The 22,988-nt window shown below is 35.4% G+C and overlaps 1 protein-coding gene and 1 pseudogene across 1 annotated transcript; both read left to right on the top strand.

Moving 5' to 3' along the window:
* On the top strand, positions 506–12,877 carry LOC109334542 (annotated as a pseudogene).
* Positions 19,462–20,784, top strand: LOC109333914 (uncharacterized mitochondrial protein AtMg00810-like). The gene has a single exon (XM_019569496.1). The coding sequence runs from the start codon at positions 19,462–19,464 to the stop codon at positions 20,782–20,784; it is 1,323 nt and encodes a 440-aa protein (XP_019425041.1).

The following is a 22,988-nucleotide window of genomic DNA, read 5'->3' as shown; positions in this document are numbered from 1 at the left end:
CATTTAGATGGATCACTCGTTTTCTATCAGAACTAATCCTAGCTATTTTTTTTTAATTCTTCATGCAATTTGACATAAGCATTATATAAGCCCCATAAGGAGGTGAATCATCAGAAGAAGAAGATGAGGTGTCAGAGTATAACTCATTGTTTATCTTCTTTGAATTTGAGTCGCAAGCTTCATTTATTCTATTCATTAGGCATAGCTTGGAGGTCTCCTCTTCATCTGAGGTGCTTGATGTTGTATACTCCTCTGGGTTGTGCCTATTACCTAACTCTATTAGTTTTGTTGAAGTTAAGATTTATGGATTGTTGTAATGCTTGGTTCAGTATAATGAAATGAGATAGAAAGGTCAAAATGTTAGGATAATAGATAACTTTGCTGATAAAATTTAATAAAATTGGTTTTTGATTATTTAATTAGCAAATAAATGAACTTTCTTTCCTCATACCTATTGAGTGGAACACTAGAACCCAAACATTTTGACATTCTGTGATTTAAATGGAGGTAAACTGGTTTTAACTTGTATAATTCTAGGCATTGAAATTTTTATTTTGTTTTTCATGGATTTACTTTTATGAGGTAAAGGTGTAGGAGGTGATCATCATTCATCAAGTCAGAACCTACTTATTTGTGCTCCATGAAGTTTCCTTGTAATCAATAGAATGGGATGGGGGACGAGGTAATCAGGGTCAACGAAAGTGCCAAATGTCGGGGGAGATAAGAGAGGATGAGAGAATGAATGACATACTATTTCCTTAACACGGCAGGTATATCACATCAGTTATGTATAATTGCTATGCTTTTTTTTTCTTCACTTTGTGATAATACCCAAGGAAACACAGACACTTCATAATATGTTAGAAAGTAGTGAAGAAATGGGCTTAAAGCTGGAACAAGACAAGGATCATCATGGCTTGTTCCAAGTAGAGTTTGATCGAGGGAAACATAGCACTAATAAGCAAGAAGGCAAGGAACAAAGCAACAAGATTGGGCTGGATAATCAGAGCACTCAGATACAACAATTATTGAAATTAAGAGGGACAAATAGCTCAACTAATTTAACCAACAACAAGCATATTCTCTCAGACATTTCAACAAACATTGCTAACAGTTTTGGTAGTGTTACTTGCATAACAAGTTATGAAAGAAGCACGTGATTAATTCCATTTTCAGTTTGTTATCAATTAGTTTAGTTAGTTAGATCAAATTGGTTATCAATTAGTTGAGTTCTGGTTTGTTTTTTATCACCCTTATCACCTATAAATGTACATTCATTGATCTTTAATAATATTGAAGAAATATCATTCATTCAATATATTCATTGCCATTTACTCTGCAAACTTTTGCTGCTTTTCCTTCTCATTCATTCCATTCTTGGCCAATATGAGATACCTCAATTCAAGATGATATCAGAGCATCATTTGATGCTCTGCTATGCATGATACTTCTTTTTCTTTCTTGTTGTTAAATCCTTCTGCTTCTTTCTTTTCTTTACAACATAATCAGAATGAGTAATGCACTAGCCACCATAAATCCCCTCATTTATCCATCAACTCCTTACTATATGTCTGCAAATGAAAGTCCAGGAATCAGCTTGGTTAAGGAGCACTTGTTAGGGGGAAACTATCACTCTTGGTTGAGAGATATGTTGATGGCATTAAAGACAAAGAACAAATTACAGTTCATAGATGGAACTCTACCAAGGCCAAAAATTGAAGATCCAATTTTTGGAGCATGGGATATGTGAAATACCTTAGTCATGTCTTGGATCAATCATTCTCTGGATAAATCAATTGTGCAAAGTGTATTATGGCTCAAGACAGCTTTTGAGATATGGCAAGACCTCAAGGAAGGGTATTACCAAGGTGATGTCTTTCGCATTTGTGATTTGCAAGAAGAATTATACACTGCTAGGCAAGGAAATCAATCTATTGACAAGTATTTTACACATTTAAAAGGTCTATGGCAAGAGTTAGACAGTTTTAGGCCAATTCCCTTATGTACTTGCCTTAATCCTTGCAACTGTAGACTTTTGCTTATAATAAGATCCTATAGAGAAGATGACTATGTAATAAGGTTCCTAAAAGGCCTTAATGATCCATATTCAAGTGTGAGGTCACAAATAATACTTACTGAGCCTCTCTTAAACTTGAATAAAGCCTTTTCCTTGCTTATGCAACAAGAAAGACAAATAGAAACTTCATTAGATGAAGCAAAGGTTTTCACTAATACCATTGATAATTTTGTTGGGAGAGAAAGATACAGAGGAAGAGGCTTCAGAGGCACCAACAATCAAGGAGGAATAGGTAGAAATAATGCTTCTATCTATGGTAGAGGAAGAGGGACAAATTTCGAAGGTCTACACTTTCTATATTAAGGTGGGACATACCATTGATGTATGCTATAAGAAACATGGTTTCCCACCTCATTACAAATCTGGAAGCAACAACATCAATAGTGTAAGCAGCTCTACTGAAGATGGCTTAGGAAATCCTTCTACTGATGAAGATAACCTGGTTGGATTCACCCCTGATCAGCACAAGGCAATCTTGGCTCTACTGAAGGAACATGTTGCCCACAATTCCAGCCAAGTGAACACAATTTCTTTGGCTGACACAGGTAGGCATCACTTTATAGGTAACTTTCACACTTTGCCTAAAAATCTAAAGAATAAGGATTGGATCATTGACACAGGAGCAACAAATCATATATGTCACTCCTTGTCAAGTTATCAAAGTTTCAGAAAGATTAATCATATAAATATAAAAATGCCTGATGGAAACCAAATTACTACTTCAATATCAGGAATTGTTATGTTCTCTAAAGATTTTCACCTAGCCAATGTTTTGTACATTCCTAAATTCTCCTTAAACTTGATATTTGTTTCAAGGCTTACCAACACCCTCAATTGTACACTGATTTTCTGCAAAACTAATTGCAAAATACAGGAGAAAATCACATTGAGGATGATTGCTGCAGCTGAGGAAAGAGGAGGACTATATGCTATTAACTCTCATACTCTGACTTATGTTCCTAATCAATGTGTTAATGCTGTGAATTCTGTAAATAAAAATGTGTGGCACAAAAGACTTGGACATCCTTCTGAAGCAAAGATTTCTGCTTTAAATAAAGAATTCACTTTCATTCATCATGAACAATCTACTAAACCTTGTGATGCATGCCATTTTGCAAAACAGAAAAACCTAAATTTTCAAAACAGTCATAAGAGATCTGCTTGTAATTTTGATATCATTCATGTTGATATATGGGGTCTAGTCTCTATCCCCTCTACTTTAGGTCATAGATATTTTTTAACTATAGTAGATGATAGATCTAGGTACATTTGGTTATTCTTTATGAAATTTAAATCTGAAACCTCTGATCTTTTGAAATCATTTGTTGTCCTTATTGAAACTCAATTTGGTATTACCTTGAAATGCATAAGATATGACAATGGTGTGGAGTTTAAGATGAGTGAATTTTATAAATCCAAAGGCATCATACACCATACCAGTTGTGTGGAAACTCCACAACAGAATGGTGTTGTTGAGAGAAAGCACCAACACATTCTAGGAGTGGCAATGGCCTTGATGTTCCAGTCCTCTATGCCCAAATGTTTTTGGAGCTATGCCACTGCTCATGCCATTCACCTAATCAACAGACAGCCTTCAACAGTCTTGAGAAATAAGTCACCTTATCAAGTTCTTTTTAATCATGATCCATATTTCTTGAACTTAAAAGTTTTTGGATGTTTGTTTTATGTTTCCACCCTTATTAATAATAGAAAAAGTTTGATTCTAGGGCTAGAAAATGTGTATTTCTTGGATTTAAACATGGAGTAAAAGGTTATATCCTTTATGATTTTGAGACCAAAGAGACTTTCATATCACGAAATGTTGTTTTCTATGAAAATGTTTTTCCCCTTTTCAACCAGAATGACTCAGATAAAAGTCAGGACAATAATTCTTTACCTACCACTTCTTTTAACCATGATGGTCATTTTCTGGATCATCACATCTATGACACTTCTTATAATCCTCAAGTTGGCCAAGTTGATATTCCTGAAGCCAATGATATCCCTGATGATTATATTCCTAACAATGAGCAGATTGATACCATTGGATCTTCAGGGAGACTTAGAAAACCTCCTAAATACCTAGAGGATTACCATTGTACTCTTCTAAGCTGCTCTAATTCAGGGAATTCCCCTACTATGAAACATCCCCTGAGCTTTGTTTTGTCTTATGATAGATTCTCTAGTACTCATAAGTCATGTATCTTAAATGTCAGTTGTTTTTATGAACCTAGTAATTATCATGAGGCTATAAAACATCAGCATTATTGGGTTGAGGGTATAAATGAGGAGTTACAAGCCTTAAATAGGAATGAAACCTGGATAGTTACTGATTTACCTGAAGATAAGAAAGCCATATGGTGCAAATGGGTCTTTAAAACCAAGCATAAGGCATATGGAACCATTGGTAGATATAAGGCTAGACAAGTAGCAAAAGGATATACTCAAACTCCAGGAATAGATTATCTAGATACCTTTAGCCCTATTGTAAAAACTACCACTATTAGAGTAATTCTAGCCTTAGCTTCTATCAAAACTTGGCATCTTCACCAACTTGATGTTAACTCGGCTTTCCTCCATGGAGACTTGCTTGAAGAGGTTTACATGAAGATGCCTCCTAGACTAAACATCAATGGTTCGTCTAAAGTTTGCAAACTTCAAAAATCCCAATATGGCCTAAAGCAGGCTAGTAGGCAATGGAACACCAAATTAAGTGTAGTCTTGGTTCAAAATGGGTATACTCAGTTTGGATCTGATCACTCACTGTTTATTAAAAGTATTCAACACTCCTTCACTGCCATATTGGTCTATGTTGATGACCTAGTCTTGGCAGGAGATGACCTAAAGGAAATTCAATCTGTGAAGCAGATTCTTAATGATAAGTTCAGTATCAAGGACCTTAGAAAGCTAAAATACTTACTTGGAATGGAAGTGGCCAGAACAAGAAAATGAATTAGCCTCTACCAAAGAAAGTATACCCTAGATCTTCTTCAAGATGTTGGGTTTCTTGCAGCCAAATCAAATGTCAACACCAATGGACAGTACTGCAAAACTTCATAGCCAATTTGGTACTGTCCTTTCCAACCCTACTACCTATAGGACATTATTAGGGAGATTGATCTATCTTACCCACACAAGACCAGATATCTCCTCTGTTGTGGGCCATTTAAGTCAATTTTTATCTAAACCTACCATTGAGCATCACAAGGCTAGATTGAGAATCCTCAAGTACCTTAAGAATGCCCCTGGAAAGGGTCTGTTTTTTCTCAGCAACACAAGCCTTACCCTTAAGGGCTTTAGTGACTCAGGTTGGGGAGGTTGTCTAGATACTAGGAGATATGTAAATGACTTTTGTTTCTTCATTGGAGATTCCTTAATATCATGGAAGAGCAAGAGGCAGAAAATTGTCTCCAGATCTTCAGCAGAAGCTGAATACAGAGCTCTTGCTCTTATAGGTTGTGAGGCTCAACAACTCTCATATCTTCTATCTGATTTACTTATTTCTAACACTAATCCAATTTTTTTGTTTTGTGATAATCAATCAACTCTTCATCTTGTTGCCAATCTTGTATTCCATGAAAGGACAAAGCATATTGAAATGGATTGTCACTTCATTAGAGAAAAGGCAATGAATGGAATTGTTCACTTAATGCCCATATCTACTAACATTCAAATTGAAGATATCTTTACCAAGGCTCTCACCTCTGGAAAGTTCTATCATCTCTTATGCAAGCTAGGACTTTATGATGCATATAGTCCAGCTTGTGGGGGGATGCTAAAGCTGGAACAAGACAAGGATCAGCAGGGCTTGATCCAAGTAGAGTTTAATCGAGGGAAACATAGCAGTAATAAGAAAGAAGGCAAGGAACAAAGCAACAAGATTGGGCTGGATAATCAGAGTACTCAGATACAACAATTATTGAACTCAAGAAGGACAAATAGTTCAACTAATATAACCAACAACAAGCATATTCTCTCAGTCATTTCAACAAACACTACTAACAGTTTTGGCAGTGTTACTTGCATAACAAGTTATGAAAGAAGCACATGATTAATTCCATTTTCAGTTTGTTATCAATTAGTTTAGTTAGTTAGATCAAATTGGTTATCAACTAGTTGAGTTCTGGTTTTTTTTACCACCTTTATCACCTATAAATGTACATTTATTGATCTTTAATAATATCGAAGAAGTATCATTCATTCAATATATTCATTGTCATTTACTCTGCAAACTTTTACACTTTTGCTTCTTCTCATTCATTCCATTCTTGGCCAATATGGGATACCTCAATTCAAGATAATAGTCACTGTGTTTATGATGTTTATGTATTTTACAGATTTGGACCTCCTAACTAAATCTATGACATTCTATATTTATTTTGTCGTGACTCGTGTCCTGTCTGTGCTTCCTTGGTAATATCGAGTATTTATGCAGTTCTGATCCAATTAAACATGACCAGAAAGAGAAGGTTTTACATCCTCGACATTTTAGGAAAAAAGAAAAGAACTAACTACGTATTGTCTCCTGAACTTCCAAGATCTGTGTTAGATTAAAAATAACATCCGATTGACAATTTTCCATGTTTAGTAATGATTGTATCACATTTGGGTGGAAGGTAGCTATTCAATTGCAGAAAATGGCCAACTCGAAAAATACTATAACAGATAGCCACTACAGTTAAAGGAAAAATATAATTAATTTGTATCCTGCACATAAAAGGACAAACATACACCAAATTATATGACATACCCTACATATTGAAATACACAAATACACTAAAATATAAAATATAAGTAATTTATACTCTTAAACAATGTTTTAAATTGCGGTTGCGGTCTATGCACAAAATGTAAAAAAAATATTGTACAATTAGTATAATTAATTAACTATTATTATTTATTAATTTTTTATAGATTTTTAATTCATGTAGTTTTGTTTCATGACAAATAATAATTTGAAATATATTTTTTAATAAAATAACATAATTTTGCAATTAAAAGAAAATATTTTATCATGTTTTTACATTGATAAAAGTGAATTACATTCATTTAGAAGAGTACAAAATATTGCAATTCTCGTTATCATCAAATACTTAATTAAGAAGTAAAGTCAAGATTCAAATGTATGACATCCTTACAAAATAAATTAAGATAAAACGTGACAATTAATATATTATAAAAATGTCACTTAAAAACCCTTAAGAAAAGTAAATAATTTTTTTTAACTCCACTAAGATATTCATATTTGAGATGTTAATTGTTATTGCATGGAGGAGCATAATCTTCATTGTCATCATAACTACCATTTTTTGTAACTCCTTATCTAAAGATATAACCAAAAAAATCCACAACTTGATTATTGATAATAAGGTTCCTTATAATTTGTTGATGAAGACCGGTAAGGTGGGATTTGTCCGCTTGCATACTATATGGATAATATGTTGGATGTATTGATTATATTCTTGACTGCTTTGTGATGTTTAATCAATGCTAAAATCATCGAAACTTTATACAATACTAAAATAATTTTAGAATAATAGTCAATCAATAACTTTGGATAATAATTTTCAATAAAAATAATATATTCAATTAGCAATGAAGTGATTTTATTAAAAAATATAGTACATTTCCCATATAAATTATTTTCATGACTCTATAAAATAAAGAGGTGGAATGGTGAATACATATTTTTAGCATTAATTTTTTAGTTTATGTCAAGTTTTTTACACTGCTAATATATCATCCATATTTATTTGTATTACTTTTATTTGACAGCTAAAGATAATTAATAAATCAATAATAAATAATTTATTTGACAGTATAAAATATATTTTTACTAAGAGTATATACATATTAAATCCTTAATTTTTTATCCGGTTGGAAAAAAATAAAAGGGTGTCATGTGGATCTATGTGATGTTAATCTTAAAATGTTATGTTATTTTTTTAGCCTAAGTCCAAAAGCCCAAACAACACTAAAGTCTCTCCCCCTCTCATTCTCCTATCTCATTCTCCAGAATCCCCCAAAATCCCATTCCAATTAACCTTCCATTCTCTCCACATCCACTCTCTCCTTTTTCTTTCTCCAAACTCTTGATAAATCCCCAAAATCCCATTCCCAATTCACCTTCTATTCTCTCCACTCTCTCCTTTCTCATTCTAAAAAATTCCCAAAAATCCCTAAAATCCCATTTCGCCACCATTCCCAATTCAGCTTCCATTCTCTAATCTCTCTTCCCTCCTCTCTCAAGTTAACCAACAGCTCCAAGGCGACACACATGCAGAAAGAATCAGCAAGAAAGACTCAGAGAGTGAAAAGTGAAAACAAAGTCACACAACAAAGGGATCACCGATCACATACTAAGTGAGTTTGTTGAATAATTTAATTATGGATGTACTTTTCACTACCTTCTACTCTACATCTACTTTTGCTTTTTCTCAAGTTTTTCTCTTAGTTTCTCACATGAAAGTATAATTTCAAAACAAAACGGGACAGCATGAAAAAAAGCAATTTTGCTGTGAATTTCATTCACACTGCAATTGTGGTGCGTTTCCGGTCGCATCTGCAATGTTGTGGCCGCATTAAGTATTGCGGACTGCATTTTTAATCACTGCTCTTAAGTTTCGTCAACATTTGTTGGCCACTACTTGGAGTGGGTGTGGCAGTGGGAGATTGAGATAAGGCCATAGTTGTGAAACTGCAAAGTGAGGGGAAGAAGTTTTGCCTGAAAGTGGGAATGGAAGAGTGGCTGGAAAGTGCGCCGGAATGTGCAGAGCTTGCTTTGTGTTTTGCATTTCATGGCTGCTGCTGTTAAACGCGTTTCATATGAGGGAAAGAAGGGGGTGATTAAATAACCAAAAGCCCTAAAAACCAAGACACAGGCAAAAAAGACTTTCCTTTTAAAATTAGGGTTCTACTTGCGGGAATGTTGGAGCAGGTATGGACCCACGATTTGGGTTGTGATTTCGTGGCTATTTGACCCACGCAGGTACGACGGGGATTGACTGTTTCATCACTTGGGAGGGCTGAACTCCACTGCTCCTCCGCTATCACTCATGCTTGACTTGAGGGTGGATGACTTATGACTGTTGTCAAAGGCAGAATCTACTTTTGAAATATGTCCTTCCCTTCAAAAAATTTATCACTATATTTCTTTTCATAATGTACTCTATGTTCAAGAATTACTGGAAAATAATTATAGGATAATCATCCATCGACTTTCTGTTGCTTGTAGCCTTCCACATATTATTTATAAACAAACTTCACTTAATATTATGTTTCCTCAGATTTTGTGCTGTGCCAATTTTCCCCAAAGGATTGTTCATACAAAGAAAGAGAATTTTTTTAACTCGATGAAGCATGAAAAGAAGGCTATTGAAGTTGTTGCTTGTCCTATTCTGATCAACCATCTCTAAATTCTGCAGTATAAATCCTTCATTATCCCTGGTAAAGAAGTACAAGTTTATTGTATCATTTACTTATATTACTTGTCTAGGTATCTGAGCAGTGGAAAATAAGAAAAGTTGTATGTTCTGTCTTCTCTAAATGGGGTGAAAGATGCAGACTTCTGTCATGGTTCTCCTTTTCACATCTTCTCAATTAGTCTAATTCAACTGTCACTATTTTGCTGCATAATATATTTGGCTGACTTGTTCTAATATATATTTGAACTAGTTGCTTATGGGTTCGTTAACTTGGGCTATGGGGCTGTTAATATTCAGGGTTTGAAGGCTTTTTCCTAGCATATATTGACAAGTTCTCTTTCCTTTTTTGCCTTCTCTTAGTTAGAGTTTTTTATTCTCAGTCGTTGTATCCCTCTCTTGTTAATAAACTAAACTTCATTTATAAAACAAAGTAGTAATGTTTTAGGTTTGTATTTCTTATTTTGCTTGCTCCTTGGATGTTGGTCATCAGTCATACTAATGGAAGTGGAAGCAGTGGACCCTTATGTGACTAATCCAGGTCCACTCGATGGTTCAGTTCTTTATGACCAAGACAAGCACGTCTCGACAGCAGTTTGGGAAGGACAGGTGCAGTTTGCTAGCTGACAGGCCTTTCTGCTTCATCATAATTGTTTTTTATTTAATTTTCTCTCAAGAAAAATCTTATTAATGCTTTATTTTTTATAATAGTTCTTTCATTAATACATTAACAGGAGCGAGGTGCCCTCAGGTGTCACGAACACACTTCAAAGCTTGATCAGTGGACACTTACTCCTAAACAGATTGAATTGGTAGAGATGGCTGGGTTTGGATACTTAAGGTCAATCCCAGCTATTAGTCTAGATAATCCGCTTATCTCTGCTCTAGTTGAAAGGTGGAGAAGAGAAACAAATACATTTCACTTGAATGTTGGAGAAATGACAGTAACCCTTAAAGATGTTGCACTTTTGCTTGGGCTCGCAATTGATGGAGAACCTGTAATAGGTCTTACATATACCTCATGCAGTTCAGTTTGTGAAAAGTATCTTGGCAGAGTACCAGAATCTGGTTACACTAGTGGCGGTATGGTGAAGCTAAGTTGGTTGAAAGAGTTTTTTTTCCACTGTCCTGTGGATGCTACAATCGAAGTGACAGAGCAGCATACTCGTGCTTATCTTCTTTATCTCGTAGGTAGCACCATATTCTCCACCACTACCGGGAATAAAGTCCCTGTAATGTATTTGCCATTATTTGAGAATTTCGATAGATGTGGGCAATATGCATGGGGCGCAGCAGCATTAGCATTCTTGTATAGAGCACTGGGCAATGCCTCACTAAAAACTCAAAGCACCATTAGTGGCTGTCTAACACTACTGCAGGTAATTTAAATGCAATGCTCTTCTTTTTAACCCTCTATTTTCATCCCTTTTCTCTAACATTATTTTTCTATTCTGCAAAATGCTGGATTAATCGGTTATTGTGTATTTGCAGTGTTGGAGTTACTTTCACCTAAATATTGGGCGACCAAAGCTCAACCTTGATCTAATGTATGATCGATTTCCATTTGCCCTTAGATGGAAAGGAAAACAAAGTGGCTCAACTGCAAATCGTGATGTAATTTTTTATCGGAAGACTTTGGATTCCCTAAAGCCTTGTGATGTAAGTCTTATATTCATTTATATGCTTATTGCTGATCTGGAAATATTCTGATATATTTTAAAGTGAGAATCAAGTTTTGCTATTTTTAAATTACAGGTAGAGTGGCTCCCCTACAGAAACTTGGACAGTATGGTGATTCCAGAACACATCAAAAGCAGTTTAATTCTTGGGAGGTCAAAGACCATGTTGATATGCTTTGATAAGGCAGAAAGGCATCTTCCAAATCGCTGCTTAAGGCAATATGGCATGCTTCAATCAATTCCCGATGATGTGGAGCGTTGGGAGAGGAAGAGTAGAGGAGTTGATGGTGGGGTTGATTTGTCAGGGAAAATGGAATCAGAGCTTAATGAATGGATGGACCGTCTTCTGAACATTGTTGACGGGGATGAGGGTGTTGATGAAAGTGAGTACATGGATTGGTATCTGAGAATTACTCGTAAGTTCATAGGGAGGCCAATTTCTCTTTCATCTGAGTTTCGGAGAACGGTAAGGATATGACTCGTGAATTTAGTTTTATATCTTATTGCAATTATAGATTAAGTTTGAAATGCTTTTTAAAGAAAATAAACAAATGTTCGCAGAATGCTGGTCTGAGGGATATTGCACATATAGCAGATACCTTTTCGACAAAAGGGCTGGATCCACAACAAATTGAATCCATATCTAGGATAAGATATATTGCCCATGAATGTTTGAGAGACCAAATTGCAGGTCCAGTCATGGTATCAGCCAGCTCTGAAGTTGAAGCTGGAAAAAGGGCGAGAGGAAAGGAGAGGATTAGAAGAAAAGGTGCAGGAAAACGGTTGCGGAAGGATGGGGTAGTTCAATATAATGCTATTAGTGAGGATGTACAACCTCAGTTCTATGGCACTGCCATTGGAATTGACCAACTACATCTAAGTCATATTGATAGAGAGATTGCTTGTGCAGAATTATATCCTGTAGATGATATTGCAGTTAGTCCTGTCCAGTTGATTCACGCCGCTGATAATGACGATGATGGTGAGAATCTGCAGCTCTGTGATGCACACATCGAGGTTGATCAATCAGAGCTAGGCTATGCAGATGGTGGAGAAAATAATGTGCCAGACAATGTTGCAGCTGAGGTTGACCATGAAGAACTAAAGCACATCGATGATGATCATCTAAATCAAGAGGTTAACCATGTGACTGGTGAAGAAAATGTCAAGGGACTGAATGCGGCTGACAAAGTTCTTGATATACGATCATCTGATCCTATGGTGATTGATCGTGCTCAGTGCTCACCTGTGTGATGCAAATCTTGAGATTAATACCACACCTTTCCAATGTCACAGCAGCGGTCAATCATACAGAACTTGATGACCCACAACTAAACATTGCAGCTGAGGATCATTCTCAACTGTCCCATTTTAACAGTGAAAGTGAACTGCCATTAGCTGAAGCAGCAATAGAAGTGTCTCAGCATTCTTCTATTGCAGCTCATGAGCACATTTCACATAAAGGTGATTTTAGTGTTGCTGTATAGCTTACTCTATTGTAGAGAAGCAAAAAAAATTAGGCTGATTCTATTTAATGATGTTATTGATAGTGCCATGTATATTATTTAAGTTCATTTTTTGAAGGCAAGCTTTAATCTCCTCGATGATCCATACAACATAATTACTCTTGTAGGACTGATACAATACTAAACATGTGGTCATACATCTTGGATTATATCATAGTTGTTTCCTTTATTATATGGTTAATGAGTTGCAATGTTGATATATATGCCTAGGCCTAACTTTGGACTCTGTTTTTGATGTTTTTGAGTGACTACTATGGACTGTTGTGCACACGAAATTGACCCGTTGAAGGTTGTTCACAATTGTTTTTGGCAAACCTAGAAGCTCTTGGAGGAGTTCCTTAGCTTTTCAACCTTCAAATTCCACCATTCATATCATAACCTTCATCTTCATGAAGCTAATCGAAGTAATGACTGTGCACAACTCTCTCCATTCATGGTTGTCATCAAAGTCATGCTAGTGGAGCACTATCAAATATGGTATCAAATCTTAGTTCTATGGATAGATTTGAGGCTTCATTGCTTAGAGGCATTGGTAAATCTTCCTTCACTTTTTATCATTTGTCAAGTTATTACCTTAGTGTTTATCATCCTTGGTTGAACCTTGCAAAAATTGAGCATTGAAAAAAATCAGACCGAAAAAAGAAATTTGTATAGAAAAATAAACAAAAATATTATTGTGGTTGAATAGTTCATGCCTTTAGAACACTCATCTCTTCCATTTTGAGGTTATTGGTGGCCATCTTGAAAGGTTGATGCTAGACTTGTTTAGTCCTCGAAACTACATCAATTTACATTGTCCTGCCCTTATTTGATTGCTTGCTGCACTACATCATTTGGTGGCTAAAGTTTGAATTATTTTAGTGCTAAGTTGAACCATTACAAGATGGATACATTGGTGTTTTGTTGCTGCCTAAACCTCATCAAGACGTGGGTATTTTGGATTCATTCTGTGCTCTAAAATTAACTATTTTTTTTTGCTTGTTCTTATTATATTATGTTCCTGCCCAAGTTTTTTGAGTCATCTCTTAGAATCTTTTCTAGTGTCATTCTTCTTGTTTAGAGTTATCTAGTGTCTTGTTTGGTTGCTGAAATTTGTTGCATCTTGATATTGTTGATGTCTGATTCAATTAAGAAACTAAAGAGAACATATTTGAGTGGAAAAAGGGAAGAGTTTTAACATGTCTGCTCATGTGCAATGAAAATACTCTCAAGTCGGATAAGTGGAAAAATGGAGAGCATTTAATTTTGTTAAGAAACTTAAGTGTCACTCAGTCAATGTCAACACCAACATCATCATCAATACTTCTTAACTTACCAAGCATAGGTTTTAACATGTAATCAATAACCGAGTCAACAACAGATATACATGAGAAACCGTAGTTGCAATGTGATTATCTGAATTCAGGAGAAGAATATGCAAAGGTATTCCAACATTAAATTAGTCATCTTTAATCAATGAGATGTTGGCCTACTAGTGTAAGGCTCTAATATCGTATTAGGCTAAACGTGAAATGTTCGATTCCTGAAAGCAACACTTGTTGAGATGGACAAACATGTATTTTAAAATGGACTATTTCTTTATCTATAGGGTGAGGGATACTCTTGGTTATATAAAAAAAATAGCCATCTTTGTTAAGACCAAGTATCACAAACCCTTCGAACCCAGTCATCAATTTTCTTAATATCATTAACCCCAAGTAAACCCTCCAACAGAAGAGTTAACAGCATCAACAACTTTTTCAAAGATTAGCAAATATGCATTTAGTTGAAATAGTTCATCATGTATTAAGCAGACTCACCTAATGAAATTAAGATTTAGTTCTTGTAGATTGTAGTAGGTTCATGGGAAGAATGTAATAATTTAGTTCATTAAACATAAATATGTTGTGGAAGTGTGCAGCAGGAACGTTATCTAGAAAAGGCATGCCAAAAAAATCTCATAATGTCTTTCCATTGAGTTGAATCAAGTTTTAAAGCTGAATTAAGCTCTAGTTCTTCATGTCAGCATCAGATGATGAAAATATTATGTACAAATCAATTGTCAAAAAATTAGAACTATAAACTCAAATTTTAAACAATTGTGTAATGTACAAATAACATAATAGTGATATGGGATACACACTAGGACTTTGCATATGTCTTCTGATATTGTTATAAAGAATTCCATCAGACAATAATTCTCACATCTTTTCCCAAATAATGAGAAGTATACTAATTGAATTTGAGATCAACAATTGACAAGCAAATGAGGTACATAAGTTCCATATCCCAACACAATAGCCTCAAATATATTGTTAATATACTTTTTTTCATCAGTGAAAAGACCTACTGTATAACAGGTTTCTTCAAAAGTAGAATAAGATATCCCATAAAGAGTTCTAATGGTGAGATAACTAGCACATCCACTCTAAACATTAAGAACCAAAAGCATGTAGTGCTAATCACAAGTACTAGAGGAAACAAAGTTATATAACAATGTTTTAGATTGTAGTTGTGATCGTGATTGAGGTTTCACGTTGCATTTAGGACAATTATGAGAAAATGCAGTTGATGGGCCTCAATTGTGGTTGTGTAATGTTAAGGTTGTAGCTTAATAAACATGAGGTCACATGCTCGAATTTTGGAAACAGTCTCTCCGCCTGTGGGGTAAGGCCAGACCCTAAGTGAGACCCTCGTGTATTAGGCTGTCCATTTTATGTCATTACAATCTTGAAACTACAATATTGTGTTGCATATTACATTGGAGGTTAAATTTCTAGCATCGGCTTACAACCTATTAGTATGCAGCCACACTTGAAACATTGTAGTCTGATTGACATAACTAAGAACAACCTCATCAAGTGTCTCATCTTCCCTAAGTATTGAAGGAAAGTTTAATATCTGCAAAGCATGCCATCTATGATGAATATCAAAAGCAAATATGTGCCATGCTAAGTTACAACCAGAAATATAGTGACAATATAATATTGTTTGATCTTATCAATGCATTTGGCCTCCACTCTCCCATGTATACGGGAATTAACAATTACAGACACCCTGCCAGGACCTTTTTTAACATACTTGAACAAATGTTTTATATAGTTTGATTTATATTTATAAGTGCTTGATATTTCATTGTTTGTTGGATTATAAGGGAGAACAAATTTATGTTAGAGTTGGAAAATCAAGAAGAAGAAACAAGGAATAATGCAACACAAACACAAGGAAGAAGCAAGGAGGCAACACTTATACAAAAAGAAGAATGAAGTTTTTAACTAAAAACCAGAATCATTCATTTGGGCCTTTTGTTTAGTTTGGAAGCCCAGTTCTCTTTATTTTCTCTTTTTAGTAGGCTGTTAGTTTCAGTTAGTTTAGTTGGTTATTCTAACCAACCTATATTGCTATATATAGATCCGTCCTCTTCCTTGTGTAAACACAATAAGAAAAATAGTCAATAAAGAAAGGAATTCAGCAGATTTTTTCTTCTTCTTTTGTATGGGATACCATGTTCTTTAACATGGTATCAGAGCTTGCATAAAGCCCTGATATCCCACTTTTCCGCTGGCAGAATTTCACTCTGATCAAATTCGTCCTCTCCCTCATTCATTCTCAAAATTCATCTTCTTTCCAGAAATCCCTCCTAAAATCTCCATTACCTCTATCTGCTTACGCCAAAAATGGAGAATAGAGCCATAGCCACACTAAACCCAATGCAAGATCCCTTTTCACCTTACTACATGCCTCCCAATGAGAGCCCTGGTGCAGTACTCATGTCCAAACCTCTAAATGGTGACAATTATCATTCTTGGTCTTGTGCTATGTGGATGTCTCTTAAAACGAAGAATAAGCTCCAGTTTATCGATGGATCCCTTCTCAAACCATCGGTTGAAGATCCAAGTTTCAGTACATGGGACAGAGTAAATACATTGGTGATTTCTTGGCTAACCCAATCAATAGATGCTTCAATTGTCCAAAGCATTCTGTGGATGGAAACGACTACAAAGATCTGGCAAGATTTGCGTGAGAGATATTATCAAGGAGATGCCTACAGAATCTCACAATTACTTCGAGAAATTTACACCTATAAACAAGGTAATCTTAGCATAGCAGCTTATCACAATTACATAAAAGGATTGTGGCAAGAACTGGATAATTTTAGGCCAATCCCTGGATGCTCTTGCACACATAGATGCAAATGTAATTTGATTCCTACTATAAGAGGGTACAAGGAAAATGACTATGTCATTTGCTTCCTTAATGGTCTAAATGATCAATATGAAATAGTAAGGTCGCAGATCATGTTAATGGATCCACTCCCTACCATTAATAAAGCTTTTTACCTCTTGGTTCAACAAGAAAGACATGTTAATTCTCAGTTTGTTGAACCAAGGGCACTGATGAACACAGTAAGCAGTGATCTTGATATCAACAACTTTGAAAGAAATACAAGAAGCAGTAGAGGAAGAAGTAGAGGAAGAGGATACCAAGGAGGAAGGAACTCAGGTAGATCTTAAATTAGCAGAGGCTCCAAAGTCTGCTCCTTCTGTCATAAGACTGGACACACAGTTGATCAATGTTTCAAAAGACATGGATTCCCACCTGGAAATTTCAAGAACTATTCTATCAACATCATTGGAGCAAATGATACTTAATCCTACGACTCTGGCTATCAAGATGAAGGAAAATACCACTCCATAGGCAATAAAATTAGTGAGGGGACTTCGGGAGTTAGCATTACTCCTCAACAGCAACAAACTTTGTTGTCAATCCTACAGCCTAACACTGCTCATAGCACTAATCAACTCACTACACACACTGCAAATAACAGTACCAATGAAAAAGGTATGAAGCATGTATTGAATTCTTGTACTAAAATATTTGATTGGTTCCTTAACACATGGGCCACTGACCATAAATGCCATACACTTTCACAATTTCAAACTTTCAAGCAAATCAATACCATTTATGTCACATTACCAAATGGTAGTCAAGTTTCTACAAATATCTCAGGGAGTGTCATTTTCTCTTCTCAATTATACTTGATAGATGTACTATATATACCATGCTTTACCTATAATCTGATTTCAATTTCCAAACTGATTAAGAACATTCCCTGTCAACTAACTTTCTCCAAAACCATTTGTCATATTCAGGATCTCCCATCATTGAAGATGATTGGTGTAGCTGAATTGAGAAGTGGACAATATGTAATGAAGGATGGTGTGAAGACTCTGCCCATCATTCATGAGAAAAATTGTAGTAATATTGCTAACAGTTTCAATACCTATGACACAAATATTTGGCATATTAGACTAGGTCATATATCTCATAACAAGATGTTGACAATGCAAAAAGATTTTCCTTACATTAGATGCATTAAAACTACTAATCCTTGTCATATTTGTTACATGGCAAAAGAGAAAAGTTTACCCTATGACAATAGAATTTCTAAATCTGCCTGCATTTTTTATTTGCTTCACATGGACATATGGAGGCTCTTTGTCACTCCAAGTACTTTTGGTCACAGATATTTCTTGACATTTGTTGATGACAAATCCAGGTTTACATGGCTTTATTTCCTAAAACTTAAGTCTGAAGTGCATGATCTTATTAAAAAATTTATCACCCTTATACAAACTCAATTTGGAATAACAGCTAAGTGCATCAGAAGTGATAATGGAAAGGAATTTTCCTTACATGACTTCTATGCTAAGAAGGGGATTGAGCACCAAACTAGCTGTGTTGAGACACCCGAACAAAATGGGGTGGTTGAGAGAAAACACCAAACATTCTTAGTGTTGCTAGATCCCTGTTTTTTCAATCAAAGGTTCCTCTTTTTTTTTGGAACTATGTTGTGGCTCATGTTACTTATTTGATTAATAGGCAACCAAGTAGTTACTTGTCCAATGATACTCCCTTTAATGTGCTATATGGAAAGTTGCCAAACATTTATGACTTAAGGATCTTTGGATGCCTATGTTATGCCACTACCATTACCTCCCATAGAAAGAAGCTTGATCCTAGATCAAGAAAGGATATGTAATTTTGGACACTAGAACTCATGAAATCTTTATTTCTAGAAATGTTTCTTTCTATGAACATGTTTTTCCTTTTGCAGAGATTGCCAATAATGACCTAGATACCAATATATCCATACCTACCAACCATAACAATGACTCAAGATGGCTAGATGACTCTAATGAAGAATACATTATACGACATGCACCTGAACACAACCATCCTGCTGTGATTAATGATTATGGTGATGCTCAAGCTGACATCCCAACTACTGAGCACAATGCTCAACAGAGTGAGAACCACAATACTAGAAAATCCCTTAGAAACAGACACAATCCTCACTATTTGCAAGACTACCATTGCAATTTAAATACTTCTACTTATCATTCATCCCCATCAAAGTTTACAAAAATACAATACTCTTTATCAAATTACATATCCTATGATAAATTGTCTTTAGCTCATAAGCATTTCTCTCTTAATATATCTTCTCACAAGGAACCTAGTTCTTATATTGATGCTATTAAACATGCTTGTTGGAGAACTGCTTTACAACATGAACTAAAAGCTCTCAAAGACAACAATACTTGGACATTGACCACCTTACCTAGCACCAAGAAAGCCATAGGGTGCAAATGAGTTTTTAAAATCAAATATAGATCTGATGGTTCTATTGAGAGGCACAAGGCAAGGCTTGTTGCCAAAGGGTTTACTCAAACCGAGGAATAGATTATATTGAAACCTTTAGTCCTGTGATCAAAATGACAACCATTAGAGTCATACTTGCTTTGGCTTCAGCCAACAAATGGCATTTACATCAATTAGATGTAAACACAGCATTTCTCCATGGTGACCTAAAGGAGAAAGTATATATGAAAATTCCTCAAGGGTTATGTGTTGACAATCCTCATCTGGTCTGCAAGCTTGAAAAGTCTCTTTATGGACTTAAGCAAGCTAGTAGACAGTGGCATTCCAAGTTAACGGGTTTTCTTCTTCAATTTGGTTACCAAAAATCCTTTGCTGATCACTCATTATTCATTAAGTCTACTGATCTTAACTTTACATCTATTCTAGTATATGTTGATGACCATGTATTGGCAGGAAACATCATTATAGAAATTAACAGAATCAAGAAGCTTCTTGATATTGAATTTAGTATAAAGGACCTCGGTCAATTAAATTTTTTTCTAGGTATGGAGGTGGCTAGAACAAACAAAGGAATCTTCTTATATCAAAGGAAATACGCTCTTGATCTCCTAGAAGACACTGGAATGTTGGGATCAAAACCATGCTCTACTGCAATGGAGTATGCTAAAAGATTGATCAGTTCTATAGATGGTGAGCTTTTAAGTGACCCTACTACCTATAGAAGACTCATGGGTAAGCTCCTTTACTTGACACATACTAGACCTGATTTAAGCTTCACAGTTGGGTATTGTAGCCAGTTTATTGCTAAACCTACTAATCTTCACTTTGAGGGAGCCAAAAGGATACTAAGGTATCTTAAGGGTTCAATCAGTGCTGGAATTTTCTTCCCTGCAGAATCTGATTTCAAGATAAAGGGATATACTGATTCAGATTGGGCAGGATGTCCTGACTCAAGAAAATCTGTATCTGGATATTGTTTTTATCTTGGACATGCTCTCATTTCCTGGAAAAGCAAAAAGCAACAAGTTGTGGCAAGGTCCTCTACTGAAGCAGAGTATAGAGCCATAGCCTTAGCTTCCTGTGAAGCACAATGGCTAGCATACCTCTTGAAGGACTTGCAGATAACACATCCAGAGGCCATAGCTTTGTTCTGTGACAACCAGTCTGCCATCCATATAGCTGCTAATCCCATCTTCCATGAGAGAACTAAGCATATCGAAGTGGATTGTCACTCAGTAAGGGAGAAGATTCAGTCTGGGCTCATTCATTTACTCTCCATCCCAACTATGTCTCAAATTGCAAAATATATTCACCAAATCCTTGTCTCCTGGCATCTTCACGAAATTACTTTCCAAGCTAGAAATGTTAGACATCCACGTTCCAGCTTGTGGGCGAGTGTTAGAGTTGGAAAATCAAGAAGAAGAAACAAGGAATAATGCAACACAAACACAAGGAAGAAGCAAGGAGGCAACACTTATACAAAAAGAAGAATGGAGTTTTTAACTAAAAACCAGAATCATTCATTTGGGCCTTTTGTTGAGTTTGGAAGCCCATTTCTCTTTTTAGTAGGCTGTTAGTTTCAGTTAGTTTAGTTGGTTATTCTAACCAACCTATATTGCTATATATAGATCTGTCCTCTTCCTTGTGAAACACAATAAGAAAAATATTCAATAAAGAAAGGAATTCAGTAGATTTTTTCTTCTTCTTTTGTATGGGATACTATGTTCTTTAACAATTGTTCAATGTTATACCTCCCAGTTACACTAGTTTCCTAAAATACAGATACTCTCTAATTTATTTCTCACTGTCTCACCCACTTGAATCTAGACGTGTGAATATTAGTGTATTTTGAGGCAATCTTAAACAAAGTTAAAGGGATTAGGGAGGTTTAAATGAAATTGAATTAAAAATAAAAAAAAGACATAATTCAACACGTTAAATGATTCTATTTTTTTTGGTACTACCAAGAGTATTTCATCACCCTATATATAAGGGACTAATATACAATTGATATATTATTTACTATTCATTTATATTATTTTTAAGAGTCAACAATTATTAAACATTAATGGTGAACAATACAAGGACAATATATAAGAGTCATACACTATCAATTTATATATTCTTTTCTATTTCTCTCTATGCTTCTGATATGATAACTAAAAATTAAGTCATAACGAGGGATGACTACAATAAAAACTAAGTCCTAACAAACTGAACTAGAATTACACCACAACTGACACCCGTAAGCAGCAAAGGATGACTAGAATAAAAACTAAGTGATAACAAACTGAACAAGTATTCCTAATTAACAGTCAAGAAAACATAATAATGAACAGTTTACCTCTATCTTCAACATAGACTCTCTACTTCTACAATCGGAATGTATTGCTCGACATGACGATGGATATATATGGTTTGAGATAGTTTGGTCCAAAAGAACCATATTATGACTCCTCCGACTGTGTAGCGGATATAGTGTATGGCCATGGCATGAGCTAGTTGTGTTACAGCAACAAAACCAGTGTTGCAGAAGAAAAGAAATGAAAACAGAATGAATGAAAAGGTAGAGAAGAGATAGATGATTAAAGAGTGATTGAAGAGTAGAGATAATGCAAGAAGAGATTGATCATTGATCAATGTAAATTGAATTACACAATGCATCAACTAACTTTCCTTATATAGCAACTACCAACCAACTAACAACTATAAATGGAAAGTATCAAAAACAGAAAACTGAATTACAAAAATACTTCTAATTTTAACATTCCCTCCTAATTCAGTTTCTCATCAAACTCTAGAACTCCTATGTTCCTTCTCATCTTCTCAAACCTCTCCTTCTTCAAAGGTTTGGTAAAAATGTCTCCCAATTGCACTTCACTCTTGCAAAACTCCAATCTAACTCTTCCTTTGCAAACTTGATCTCTAAGAAAGTGAAAACGAGTCTCAATATGCTTGCTTCTTCCATGAGCAACTGGATTTTTAGCTAAGTTTATGGCTGACTTGTTGTCAACCTTCAACAGCAAGCATTCTCCTTCTGTTCTTAGCTTCAATTCTGCCATTAAAGTCACCAACCAAGCAGCTTGGCAAGTAGCCATACATGCTGCCACATACTCTGCTTCACATGAAGACAATGCAACAATATCTTGTTTCTTTGAGCACCATGATATAGGGGAGTCACCAAGCAAAAACAAGTAACCAGTTGTGCTCTTCCTATCAAACTTATCACCACACCAATCAGCATCACTATAGCCTATGATCCTCTGCTCCATGCTTGCAGATCTTGTAGGAAACATTAAACCAAGGCCTAAAGTGCCCTTCACATACCTGAGCAGCCTCTTAATTGCAGTGAGATCATGCTGCTTTGGTGTCTCCATTTGTCTGCTAACCAAGCCTACTCCAAAGGCAATATCAGGCCTAGTATTGCACACATATCTTAGGCAACCAACCATTTGCCTATACAAAGTTTTGTCCACTTCTCCACCCTCATCATCATTACTAGATGAAGCATAAGCCTCAATAGGTGTGGACACTGAATTGCAGCCCTGCATATTGAATCTCTTAAGCACATCAGAAGTATATTTCTTCTGGTGCATAAAGATTCCAGCCTTGGTCTTGGTGAATTCTATCCCAAGGGGAT

Source organism: Lupinus angustifolius, chromosome LG19 (genome assembly GCF_001865875.1).
Source record: "Lupinus angustifolius cultivar Tanjil chromosome LG19, LupAngTanjil_v1.0, whole genome shotgun sequence".
In the NCBI taxonomy this organism is placed as follows: domain Eukaryota; kingdom Viridiplantae; phylum Streptophyta; class Magnoliopsida; order Fabales; family Fabaceae; genus Lupinus; species Lupinus angustifolius.
Note: the sequence above shows the minus strand (reverse complement) of the source record. Positions and strands in the feature narration are given on the sequence as shown.